Source organism: Phodopus roborovskii, unplaced genomic scaffold, assembly GCF_943737965.1.
Source record: "Phodopus roborovskii unplaced genomic scaffold, PHOROB, whole genome shotgun sequence".
In the NCBI taxonomy this organism is placed as follows: Eukaryota; Metazoa; Chordata; class Mammalia; order Rodentia; family Cricetidae; genus Phodopus; species Phodopus roborovskii.
Window position 1 is genome coordinate 7,954,016 of NW_026126469.1, and position 13,485 is coordinate 7,967,500.

General features: G+C 44.0%; 1 protein-coding gene across 1 annotated transcript in view; it reads right to left on the minus strand.

The window, feature by feature from the left end:
• Positions 1-13,485, minus strand: part of Liph (lipase H) — a 34,622-nt gene that overhangs the window by 19,249 nt on the left and 1,888 nt on the right. Inside the window, exons 2-3 of the mRNA XM_051191199.1 lie at positions 6,048-6,415; positions 4,198-4,306 (exon numbers count right to left, since the gene is read on the minus strand). Coding sequence (XP_051047156.1) covers positions 4,198-4,306; positions 6,048-6,415 — 477 coding nt within the window. The remainder of the gene's footprint in view (positions 1-4,197; positions 4,307-6,047; positions 6,416-13,485) is intronic.

The following is a 13,485-nucleotide window of genomic DNA, read 5'->3' on the forward strand; positions in this document are numbered from 1 at the left end:
TTTAAGAATATGAGGGGGGCTGAAGAGATGGCTTGGTGGCTAGGACTACAGGAGAGCTAAAGAGACACCTCAGCAGAATGCTGCTCTTCTAGAGGGCCCAGGTTCAGCTCCCAGCACACAACCAGGGGATCTGATGCCCTCTGCAGGCACCTGCAGGTACATGGCACTGGTACACACACAAGGTAATACTAAATCATTCATTTATTTACAAAAATAATATAAGGCCAGGGATATAGCTCAGATCATAGAGTGCTTATCTTACATGCAGTGATGCCCTGGGTTCAATTCCCAGCACGAAAAAAATATTAAATTTAAAAATTTACACTTTAGCTGGGTGTGGTGGTATATGCCTTTAATCCCAAACATGTGAGGTAGACGCAAGTGGATCTCTCTGAGTTTGAGGCTAGATTAGTCTACAGAATGAGTTCCAAGATACCCAAGGCTACACAGAGAAACCCTATCTTGAAAAACTGAAAAAGAAAAAAAAATTAAACCAGACTTGAGAGGCCAAGACAAGAATATGTCAGCCTCAAGGCTAGCTTGGGGAACAAGTGAGCTCAAAACTAGGCTGGGCTACAGAGACATATCCTCTCTCAAGAAGACAAAAATGGGCATTGATGGCTCAGTGGGTAAAGGCATGTGCCACCAAGCTAGGTAGCCTGAATTCAACTCTAGGACATATGCAATGTAAGGAGACCTGACTCTCTAAATTGTACTCTAAATTGTATGTGCGTGCTGTACCACACCTACACACCCACACACATATATATAAATAAAATATATAGAATACAAAAAACAAATATTTTATATGCTTATAATTAAAATCAGTTAATATTTTAATTAAATATAATAATAAATTAAATATTCAATTATTTTAACTACATAATAGAAAATATTATTTAAAAATTAAAAATAATAGACCAAACAAAATCAAGCAGGTATGGTAGGTAGATCATGCTTGGAACCCCAGCACTCAGGAGACTGTGGAAGGAGGATTGCCATGAACTTAAGGCCAGCCTGAGCTTAGTCTAAGTTTCTAGGCCAGCATGGGCTGCAGAGAGAAACCCTTGTGGGTGCCCATAAAGATGGCTGCACTCTATCTTGGCACAAGGACAGAGAGTTCAAACTGTTCTCAGCAAGTCATAAGACCTAAAGGTCAAAGGTGTGGCTACAGAAGGATGTTTGGCTGTCTTAGTCTAAACAATAGACCTGGATCTGAGGTATGGCTACTCCTGACCTCAAAGCTAGGGAAGGAGAAGTTGGATCTGAGGCTACTCCTGACCTCAAGGGTAGGGATCAAGAAGTTGGAGCTAAGGTGTGGTTACTGAACCCTTAGAATAAGTGAGAAAGAAAAGTCTGTTTGTTCCATATACATGCTACTGTGTTCCCCTTTTGGATAAGGTATATAAGAGTAGTGAAAAATAAACTCGTGGCATTTCAGTATTGGCTGATCTGCCCTCCTGACTTTTATTCTGTCTCTCTGTCTTTTCTTTATCATCTATAGCTAGCCTTTCCTTTATCCACATCCCCCTACCCCAGGCCGCTCAGCTGGTTCTGATCGCAGCCCCACAAAGACAGCTCCCAACAAACCCTGTCTCAACAGAAAAAAAAAAAAAAAAACAGAAATAATGTATCTTGCTTAACCCAGTATAACTAAAAATTGCCATGTCAATATAATCAATATTAAATGTGAGATTTGTTTTGCTTTGTTTTTGTTTTTGTTTTTGTTTTTTTTCTGAACTTCAGTCTTCAAAAGCCAGTGCATAGTCTGCACCTATAGCCCATCTCAGGCTGCATTTCAAGTGTCCAGTGACTACATATAGCTAATGGCTACCATATTGTTTCTCGAAGGGTAGTGGTCAGACCACCTGCAGGTAGAAAATATAGACTCCTGATCTTGGAAGCAACTCACGCCAGAGCCTGGGCCTGGCATACATAAGACTCAGGATTCATCCCAGCACTAAATGTATGAATGCATGAATCCAATGAGAAGTGAAACATAGAAATATCCCTGGAGAAGAGGAGCATTAGAAAAGAAAATGACAAAGACAGCAGGGTGAAGGGCCAGGCAGAGGCCAGGCTGACCTATCATTGTCTCAGGAAATAATGGTGACTTGTGTCCTTGGGTGACAGATCACATTCCTACCCTGTGACCCAGTGAGCTCACCTAAGCAAGGATACTGGGACAGGAGAATTCTGAGACAGCTGAGAATAAACCTGAGGCCCAGAGGTGACGATGAAAGGATGAAAAATGCAGCCTAACTCTCCAATGACCCCAGGAAGCTAGACGTTTAGAAATACTATCTAAAAAGCCCTAAAGACTTCAAATTCCAGACCCTGTCCTCTGCCAGTAAATAGGCAAAGGGTCTCATTTCTTGCTGTTTACAGCGGGCCCTTGAGTACATAATCCTGGCCTAGTAAGAAAACAGGAAATGAGCTGACTAACCGCTTATCTGACTTCGGTAAACTGCTGGTGAAACCCCCACCCCAGTGACCTATCCTAACTGCCATTTGTCACCCCACCAAGGAGCCCATACAAATGCAGACCTCCTGGGCTATAGAAAACTCACTGGTCTATAAAGTGTGGGCTTGGATGATTTAAAATGATTGGTCTAAAAACTATAAAATGGTTTAAATTGATTGGTCCGCATCGCGCAAGCTCTTGATGCTGATGCTATGGCATGATTGCTTTACTATGTGCGGGCTTAGTTGTAACCCTATAAAAGCTGTCTCAATTCTGTACTGGGGTCCTCAGTCCTCTACCCCTGCGTGGCCAGAGCGCTTGGAATAAAAGTCCTCTTGCTGTTTGCATCAAGACCGCTTCTCGTGAGTGATTGGGGTGTCGCCTTTCCTGAGTCGGAGTGTGAAGGTCCACACTCTGCGGGTCTTTCAATGAGAACTGGGGACGTCATGGAGGTAGAAAATTGACTTGTGGGCCAGAAGTTGAGTCTAGGTCTCAGGGCCGGTCACATAATCTGAGGCTAGGTCGAGAGGGTGTGTGTGTCAAGAGGCAAGGAGAGATCACGGTGCTTGGGTAGAATGAAACACTTGGCTGAAGGTAGATTTGGCCCATTTCTTCCTAGCTCTGTGATCAGTGACATCAAGTTGGCAGTCTGAGATTAGTCACTACCAAGGAAATCAGCACAGAAACCAGCAATTGCTATAAGCCAACAACACAGCATTGGAAAGAAACAGTCCCATGAGGACTCTCTCTCTTTCTCTCTCTCTCTCTCTCTCTCTCTCTCTCTCTCTCTCTCTCTCTCTCTCCCCACCTTTCTATCTCTCCCTTTCTATCTAAGACTCTCCCTCTCGTAAAGAGACATTGTTTTTTAAAATATAATGACAATACATTCTGAACTTTTTTTTGACTTTTGAAACTACTTTTTTCCCTAGGAAAGTGTGTAAATTAGGCTTGGCCTTTGGGAAAAGTGAGGGGAAAAAAACATCCAGAACAAACTTTGGGAAGCAATGCCAGCCAGCCAATGGGGGTGGTGAGGTTAACCCCCCTCCAAATATATGTTTTGAGTCATTTACATTTCCTCTTCTCCCATACACATCTGTGTTACAGATGGCCCACATTTAAAACTGGCATAAGGATGTTTCCTGTAAAAGGTGAATGGTAAGTTCCTCCTAGCTGAGGTGGCCCTCAGCCCTGTAAGTAGCTGTGGAAAATTCCTAAACTCCAGGCAAGAGGTCCAGAAAGGGAGTCTTTGTCCTTTAGGGCTTGACCTGCTGCAATTCGGGGTGTTTTCATTCCAAATTCGCTAGAAAGCTGCTATATAGACAGTCAGGTCCAGCTGACGAATTTCCCTTCTCCTTTCCCTTCCATGAGTCTCCAGGCTCGCCTGGTGAGTTCTAGCTGTGTACTCGAGGCCACCAGAATTAACCCAAGGGAAGGCAGCTCTCTGGGCAGAGATCAAATCCCCATGGGATACTGGGGTAGGAGAGGTGTTACCACATGAGAAATAAAGTGAGAACCAAGCTTTTTTGTGATATACACAATGTGCAAAATGTGCTACATATATGTTATTAAGTCATAGGCTGAGGTTAAGTATTATCTGGACCCTTTCACATGAGAGGATCCACACTCAGAGGTTCACTATCCAGGAGAGCTTGTTTCAAACTCAAAGAGTAAGTTGTCTGTTCTCTGGAGAACAGCCGCCCAGGCGAGACCCTGGTCACTGATGTCAATCTTACCTGTGATTCTCCCTAGCTTCCCAGCATACATTTCTCCAACAAATCCAGCTATGTGTGCTCCTAGACTCACTCCAATCATATAAATGTCGTCCAGAGATGCTCCTTTGGCCTAGAATTCCATGAACAAATTGTGAGAGTTCAAAGAGTTGACCACGCCTGCAGACATTTCCTGGCTGTGTACTTTGGAGGAATAGTCTTAAGTACTTTGTTATCTATTGTTTCACTGGGCTTCTTTGTGGGTGGACATGCATGCACATCATACTATGTGTGGAGTCCAGAGGTCAAAAAGTCATGTGTTGGGCTACAGAGATGGTTCAGTGGTTGAGAACATGTGTTGCTCTTGCAGAGGAGCCAGGTTTGATTCTCAGCACCCAAACTGCAGCTCACAACTGTATGTAACTCAGTTCCAGGTATCTGATGCCTCCTGACTTCTTTAGGCACCAGACATACACATACATATGTGTGTGTGTGTGTGTGTGTGTGTGTGTGTGTGTGTGTGTGTATATATATGTATATACACACACACATATATACATATATGTATATACACACATTTATTCTTTTTTTAAAAAAATAAATAAATCTTCCCTTTTTAAGTTAGATGTCTCCTTCAGTTTCTCCCCACCTTAATTTTCGAGGCAGGAGCTCTCATTGAACCTGGAGTTAGCTGACTTGGTTAGACTAGCCATTAAGCCTTAGGGATTCTCCTCTTTCCCCTTCCCAGGGTCTGGGATTACAGGCATGCACAGTGCACTACTGTGCCCAGATTTTTCATATAGGTTCTGGGGGTTCAGGTCTTCATATTTGCATACCAAGTTTTTAGCAACTGAGCTAACTCCTTAACTCCTATAGTCTCATTTAAATGTCACAAGAGGGCTGGAGAGTGGCTCAGTGGTGGAGTATTTGCCTCATACGGTATAAGCTTTAGGTTCAATCCCCCGCATGGCAGAAAAAGAATGATTATTACAGCATCCTGCAATGTCCATTCTGCTACTTCAGTACACAAATGAGAAAGCTGAAGACCAGAGTTGAAGTCATTTGGCCTGAGTAAAGCAGTTGGTGGGGGGATGGGGAGTGTGCGGCAGGATTCAAACCAATCTAACCCTAAATGTGTGTCTTTCAGTGTCCTCATCCATTCCTGACTCTGCTGGTCATCAAGCAGGGACATCTTTAGGGATTCCAGATTGGAGAGGGGATGATAATGCATTTTGATGAACTCCTTATGGAGTCACCTTCTCAGGGAAAGAAAGGGAAGGGGAAGGGAGACAGAGGCAGGCAGATCTCTAAGTTCAAGGCCAGCCTGGTCTACAGAGTGAGTTCCAGGACAGGCAGGGCTACATAGAGAAATTCTGTCTCAAAAAAAACCAAAAACAGAAAAAGAAAAGTGTGGGGGGTGGAGGCCGCTCATGAGACCCTCACGGATGACAGCTAAGGCCCTGCCTCGGGAGGTCTTCTTACGTTGACTGTCGCTGGGCTACATGCTTTCATTGCAGTTTATAATAATCCAGACATGAGTCTCTTGGCTATGGAGGTCCAGGCATTTAAGCCAAGAATTCTGGGCAGAGCCTCTCCTACTCAAAGACACCTTCATGGTAGCTGCAAGACGAAGTTCCTTTCACAAGACTTTTTGCCATCATCTATGGAAGTTTGTGTGGGCATAAAATCCTCAACCCTTACAATGATTTTGCTCCATACCCCTTCCTTGTGAGGTAGACACACCCCCTCCCTGGGTTAATTCAGATTTGTACAATGTTAGAAAAAAAAGCCCCCCACCATCCAAACAGGTGATGCCTCATGGCTTTATGCTTCCAAAAAAGCAGTCAGAGCCATAAAAGAGGAATCTATCTTACCAACATCTGATCGATAAATTCCTTCAAAATAAGAGCCACTTTTTTGGTCTTGCCAGAGGCATGGGTGTATATCACGGTCGTCGCTCCTCGATTCCAGTCAACAACCACTACGTTCATCTCCTGTACATTGAGCAAACTCTGCACCAACTCCTCCATCCACACTGGAGGGGAGCCTGTCGGCCGGAAGCCGTGGATAACAAAGGTGGTTTTCTTGGTCACATTTAAGTTCCCCAGAGCTGTGGAGTTGATGAGTTGTGCACAGGTTTGGTTTCTCTGTGTGTAGAGCATCAGTCTCACATTTAGCCCTGTGCCAACCACGGCACTGTGGAAGCTCAGTCTGGTGAAGGATGGGCATGTTTCATCTGTATCTGAAAGTGAGAATTAGACTGCATCACGCAATGCCTCCTAAGCAGGGTACCACTCCCTGGTGCTCTTACATTCCTCATAGCACCTTGCAAGAGCCTAGATCTACCTACATGAAGTGGAAAAGTCCTACTTGATCCAGTGTCTAAGCCATGATCCCTGGTTTCTTCAGACACTCTTCTTTCAAGGTCAAAACCACAAGTTAGCTCAATGAAGGCTTCTGCAACCCTCCTAGCCATAAGATATCCTCACTCCCCAACTCCCTAAGCACCTGTGTGTGCCTCACAGCACTTCACATCTCTTTCCGGATGTATTCTGGGTGTTGTGGATGGTCGTGTCTGTCCTTTGAGACCCCGTTCTCCTTAAATGGTAATTTCTAACCTGTGTGTCCTCAGGGAGACGGAGCACAGCAGAAGAGTCATCGACTGAGTCTCCATGGTCTCTTGTGCCCCACCTTCAGCTGGGACAGTGGTGTGTGCCCTACCCTGAGCACTTGAGACTGCAGGCCATGACAGCTAATGCTGGGCCCTTTTCTTCTGAGCAACTCAAGCTCTTAATGTCTGAACTTAATGTGAAATCCAGGCTTGCTTCAGACTTACTACGTAGCCCAATGTGGCCTCAATTTTACAGTCCTTCTATCTCACCCTCCTAAGTACCTAGGATTGTAGCTGTGCCCTACCATGCCTGGCCTGGAGCATCTCACTGGGAATGTCACTCAGTGGGAAAGTGCTTGAAGCCTGCTGTCTTGCAGTCTCTAGGGAGTGGTTAGTAACAATACCGTGGAGGAACTGGGCAAGGCCTGGCTTAGTCACCACTCCATGGTACTACAAAAGGGCGGGTAAAGTTTATGTGCCTGTAAGGACAGAGGGTGGATAGGCCACAGTGTCACTCTTCCAGTGCTGACACTGGACCTGGAACCCAACTGTGACAGGGAAACTGATAAATATAAAATGAGAAACATGATCTGTCTTCCTGACAAAAGATCGCCATAAGAAATTGAGTAGGAGGGCTGTGGGAATGTTCTGGATTATAGGAGACCAGAGACAGAATAAATTAGTGCATTCCCTTGCCCTGGGGTAGGTCTTGTGGTAGAAGGAAAAATGCAATAAAATAAACTAAGTAAGTTGGAAATTTGGTTATCTAGACAATCAGGAAACTGTGGCTCCAGTTTTCAATTCATGGAGATAGATAATCAACCTGCGGTTATTGTGGGCTTTGAAAGAGAATGGCTTCCGTAGGCTCATATATTTGAATGCTTAGTCGCTGGGGAGTGACACTTGGAATTTAGCAGGGTCACTGTAGACTCTTGGGTAGACAGTAGAGTGGATAGTGGTTTTCTAGTTTGACCGTGAAAAATCATTGTGGAAAACAGTAAAGAATCTTTGTGAAAAACAGTGATTGTTTTCCATGATTTGTAGAATTGTTTTTCTGAAGGGGCATTGTAGCCTTCAAATGACTTGAGTCACAAGACACCTCTGGTGCACCTGAGGCTCTTAGGTTATCGTATACTGCAAACTATACACAGTAAAGGACTAAAGTCAGGAAGGCGCGTGATGCTCTCCTTTAGAGAGACAGATAGATTAGATTAGGAACCTTGGTATGAGGAAATACTTTACCCCAAAACCAACAATCAATAAATAAGCCTTGAATGGCTGTTTGCAGTTCAGTTTACTAGAGGCTAGACTTTCCTGTTGCTATAGAGGCCTTAAAATTCATCTTGGAGTAACTTCTTTCTTCAACTAACCCAGGAAACACCCTGACAGCCAGTATTTGAGGAAAGATTAGAGGTGTGGCCTTGTTGGAGTGGGTGTGGCCTTCTTGGAATGGGTGTGGCCTTTTGGAGTGGGTGTGGCCTTGTTGAAGGCAGTCTGTTACTAGGGGTAGGCTTCAAAGTTTCAAAAGCCCACATTCAGCCCAGTATCTCTCTCTCTCTCTGTCATCTGTCTGTCTGTCTGTCTGTCTCTCCCTCCCTCCCTCCTCGATCTCTCTTCCTCCCCCAATCCCCTTCCTGCATGTCAGGATATATCTATCAACTGTTTCTCAGGTACCATGCCTGGATGCCTGTCACTATGTTCCTGCCATGATGATAATGAACAAACTTCTCAAACTGTAAGCAAGCCCCAATTAAACACTTTCCTTACAAGCGTTGCTGTGATCATTGGGTCTCTTCACAGCAATAAAACTAAGACATCATAAAAGAGAAAATCCCAATGCTTAAAAAATGTAATTAAAGCATCTGAAGCTAAAGGGCTAAGTTTGTTGATAAATGATTCAGAAAACAGAATTAGCTAAGTGATGCTGAAATGTGCATAGCAAATGTTAAGAATAAATCGATCTATGGCTGCAGAAGGGGCTTAGCACAGCATGTTCGAGGCCCAGGGAGTTCCACAAGGAACTAATACATAAATCTTTGCAAAGGTTTCTGCTGTTCTGTGTGCTCCCCAATGCTTGTAGCTTTTCTGAAAATGTTCCATTATTTCCAAATAAGCAGAGAGAAGAACAAGGCAAAGACACAGCAGTGATAGAGAAGGAGATGAGTTGCGAATTCTGACATCAAAAAGTAAAACCGACTGTGTGTAGTGGCGCTCACCTTGAATCCCAGCACTCAGAAGGCAGAGGCAGGCAGATCTCAGTGAGTTCAAGGTCAGCCTGGGCTACACAGTAAGACACTGTCTCAATATAAAAAATAAATAAATACATACATACATACATACATACATACATACATAAAAAAGGAGGAAGAGGAGGAGGTGGCTGCTGTGGAGAAAGCAGGGCTGGAGATGTAGCTTAGTGGTGAAGCATGAGCCTAGCATGGATGAACCTGAATTTAATCTCTACTAGTGCAAATGAAGAGGAAGGTGGGAAGGGATGGTGAGGGGAAGGGAGGGGAGGGGAAGGGAAGGGGAGGGGCAGTACTGCAGGCAGATGCTTGAGGCTTTGGTCAAAGGGGAATGGAGGAGATTTTGAAATAAATGAAAGGTCAGGCTGCAAGATGATAGTGGTAGGTGCTAGAGAGATGGCTCAGTGGTTAAGGGCACTGAGTGCTCTTGCAGAGGACCTGGTTTTGGTGCCCAGCTTCCTCGTAGCAGCTCATAGCTGCCTGTAACTACAGTTCCAAAGGTTCTGCCATCTTCTGGTCTCCAGAGGCATGAGGCACACACATAACATATATACATGTAGCAACATTAATGTAACATAGATATTATAAATAGTAATAAAATTATAATAATAAATTTGATACTAAATAATAATAATAAAGGAGGTAAATGATGAGTTCTGAGTTCTTGGGTTTGGAATTTGGCAGATTTTGACTTCTGCAGTAGTACTAGAGCTGCTATGAGAGACCTTAGTGAGCTAGTCAGAGGTGGAACACACATGCACAGGGCCCTGCAGCCAACTCCAGCCACCATGTGACAAGGCAAAAGGGCAAATGAAGGTGGAAATTCTAATTAGTTTCCAGACACAACAGAATGACAGGAACCAAATTATTTTAAGCAGAATTATTTGCAAACAGCCCTGTAAGGCAGTAAGTATCCCACACTCCACTTCACTGAGTGCCATAGAAAGTGGAACACAAGCCCCAACATCAGGCTGGAGAGCATCATTTAGGATGAGCCAGAGAGAAGCTAAGGGACCAGGGATGAGCCCCAAGGGCCACCAAAAAGCAAGGAACCTTGGGGCGCAACTACTGAGTTCCCTCAATGGAAACTTGAGAACCAATTTGTGCTGGTTAGTTGTTTGTCGATTTGATATAAGCTAAAGTCACGAGGTTACATTTATCATAGGTAATAGTAACCAAAATAACAGTGCTCTGGACCCTCATACACACTGGTATAGTCAGGTATGGCTCCCATAGTAGGTCAACACTTCCCTGTCACCTCTCGCTTCTGCTTCCTAGAGAAGGAATTGCCCTTGGAAAACATGGACTGGACCTGTGTGCTGGGAGAGCCCATCCCTGAGTGATAACTGCTTAATTTGTCACCTTATAGTACAGGAGGTGTCGTGGGATGGGGCTGAGCCCTTTGATCTTATCCTTCCATAAAGCTAAATTTTGTTCCGTCTGTGCAACTTACTCTCCAGGTAGCCTGGGGGAATCTTGTTGTTTTTCACGTCTGCCTGTCCAAGAGAGGAATGTGGCTGGGATTAATCCTGAATGAGGTCATACTGTGGAAGACAGTGCTTACTAGTCTGTTCACCTTAGGACACATGAACCTCAGGACAGTGGGTCAGAAGTCATGAATTCATCTGGGTCCTTGAGAAACTGGAGATTGGTGAGCTGAAGGCTAGCCTGAGCTATCGTGAGAACTTGTTACAGAGGGAGGGATCTATAGAAAGCACAGAAGACTTCTTCATGCCCCCTGGCAGGCCACCTGCCCTTTAAACCCACCTATCTGAAACAAGAGAAATTATACCTGTCCTTTTCAGATTATTTTGGAATTCAGTTACTCTGAACTAACATCTCCCATCCTGTGATCTTTTGAATGAAAATGGCCCCCATAGGCCCATATATTTGCATGCTTAGTCCCTAGTTGACAACTGTTTGAAAAGGATATCACTGGCGAGCTCTGAGGTTTCAAAGCCCACACCAGGTCAAGTCACTCTCTGTCTCCTTCTCTGCCCCCCCCTCTCTGCTGCCTATGGATCAGGACATAAAGCTCTCAGCTACTGCTCCAGCACCATGCCTGTCTGCTTCTTGCCACAATAATGGACTAATGTCTGAAACTGTAAACAATTCCCTAATTAAATACTTTCATTCATAAGTGTTAACTTGGTCTTGGGGTCTCTTCACAGCAATAGAACAGTGAAGACGCATCTCTGTTCCACAAAAACTGTCCTCTTACAGGTAGCTTTGTCTTGGGATTCATCATCAGTGTGTCTAAAGCAGTTACTGAACCGTGGAGACCAGTTGCTCTGCTCAGTCTTTCCAACCCTTCCTTTCTCAGGCACCAGCCCTGCAGCATGCTGGGACTTTTTTTGCCCATTCTTCCTACTCCTGGATCCATCACGTGTACTCCTTCCAACAGAGCTCTTGGGTTTGTTGGTTGGTTCATTTGGCTTGGTTTGATTTTTTTTTTTTTAATTACACTAATGAGGAGTGGCACATGTGTGTCATGGTGTGAGGTCAAAGGACACAGTTGTTGGCACTGTAGTCACACCATGTGGGTCCTGGAGATGGATCTCTGGTTGGCAGGCTTGGCAGAAGTGCCTCTAACCATTGAGCCATCTCACTCATACCCTTGGCTTAGATTTTTTGAGTTAAGGTAGCACTATTATAACCCAGGTGGACTTCAAACTCATGTTATGATGCTTCTACCTCAGCCTCCACAGTTCTTGAATTGGGTATTCCATGACTAGTTCAAAGTTAAGCTATTTTATGAGTGTATCATATACACTCTTGGCATTTGCAGAGGTCAGAAGAGGGCATCAGAGCCCCTGAAACTGGGGTTACAAATAAATGATTATGAGCCTCCATATGGGTAATGGGAATCAAGCCCCAGTCCTCTGGAAGAGCCATTGCCCTCAACCACTGAGCCATTGCTCCAGCCTACTTATTAATTTTGCAGTGTTGATGATCAACTCAGGGCCTTACACATGTGAAGCAATCACTGAGCTCCATCTTTGGCCCCCAGAACTAAACATTTTAAAAAGAAAACAATGAATTTGCAGTATCTTGGACCATGTCACAAATGACCTTAAGCTACTTGGGGTCAGGCATTGAGTTGCTGTTGCTCTTGTATCAAATGTGTCCCTAGTACTGGAACTTTTTGCTGGAGTCAAAATTCTTAGAAATTTGGAGAGCATACGAGCAGCAGACACTGAGAAACAAAAGTGTTCAATGGCTTCACACATATAGAGTTCTATATGTTTTCATTTATGCTAGAGTATTTAAAGTTATGAACTATTTTTATGCTTCCCAAAGGCAAACAATGTTTGTGTTATTTTGTTGATTTCTTACAAAGTCAAGGTTATTCAGAGTACAAATAGGTAATCACAGAGCATATTAAACTGGTTTTTCAAACTTAACCTAGTGCCTCATAATTCACTGAAACAGGACAAATATCTGTGTCCTTTCTGGACTACTTACCCCAAAGTAACATTTCTTACTGATGAAAATTACAATGAAACGGACTCTGTATACAATACCCTTCGAGAAAGGATCTGCATTCTAGTCAGAGGTGGCATAAGTACTACTTATGACCTTCTTATGGAAACAGATTCAAGTAGAAAATCAGAGTGGACAGTCATCAATAACCTTTTTATCTTGTGTAGCTCAGGCTGGCCTTGAACTCACTATGTAGCTGAGGATGACCTTGAACTTCTGATCCTCCTGCTTCTACCTCTTGTGTGCTGGGATTATGGGTGCAGAACCACACCCAGTTTATACAGTGCTGGGGCTCAAACCAGGACCTCATGCATGCCAGGCAAGCTCTTTGCCCACGGGCAGTCTCATTGCACTTTCTTATAACCTGGCCACGTCTGTACATATCACACCACCCATGGATGCTCACTCTCCTGCTATACTAGCTGAGTTAAGCCATCATGAGTATTGGCTCATGAAGATGAAACAAGTATTTACCACTAGGTTCATTACAAAGTTTGCTTTGCATGGTGTCTTAATAAAACACAGTGATTTAAATAAAAAACGCAATACAGTTCTGGGAAAAGTATGGGTTTGAGAGTCAGACTCACCATCCACTAGCTATGTAAGCTGACATAATCAACTGCCTAACCTCTCTTGTGCCTCTCTCTTGCATTTGTAAAACCACCATAATGATGCTAATCTTTCAGGCAATGCTACGCAGAGGCAGGTTGAATTTGAAGCCAGAAACATGTGTCTTTACATTTTTGTAATTATTTAAATGTGAAATGTCTTTCACGGGTTCATGTGTTTAAACACTTGTCCCCAAACAGTGGCATTGTTTTAAGAGGTTGTAGAATTCTCGGGAAGTGTGTCCTAGCTGAAGGAAGTGTCCCTGAGGGCCAGGCCTTAAGGATTAGAGGCTGGGCACACTTCCAGCCCCAGCTCTCTGCTTCCTGACCTGCTCAGGTGTAACAGCTGTACCATGAGCTCTTT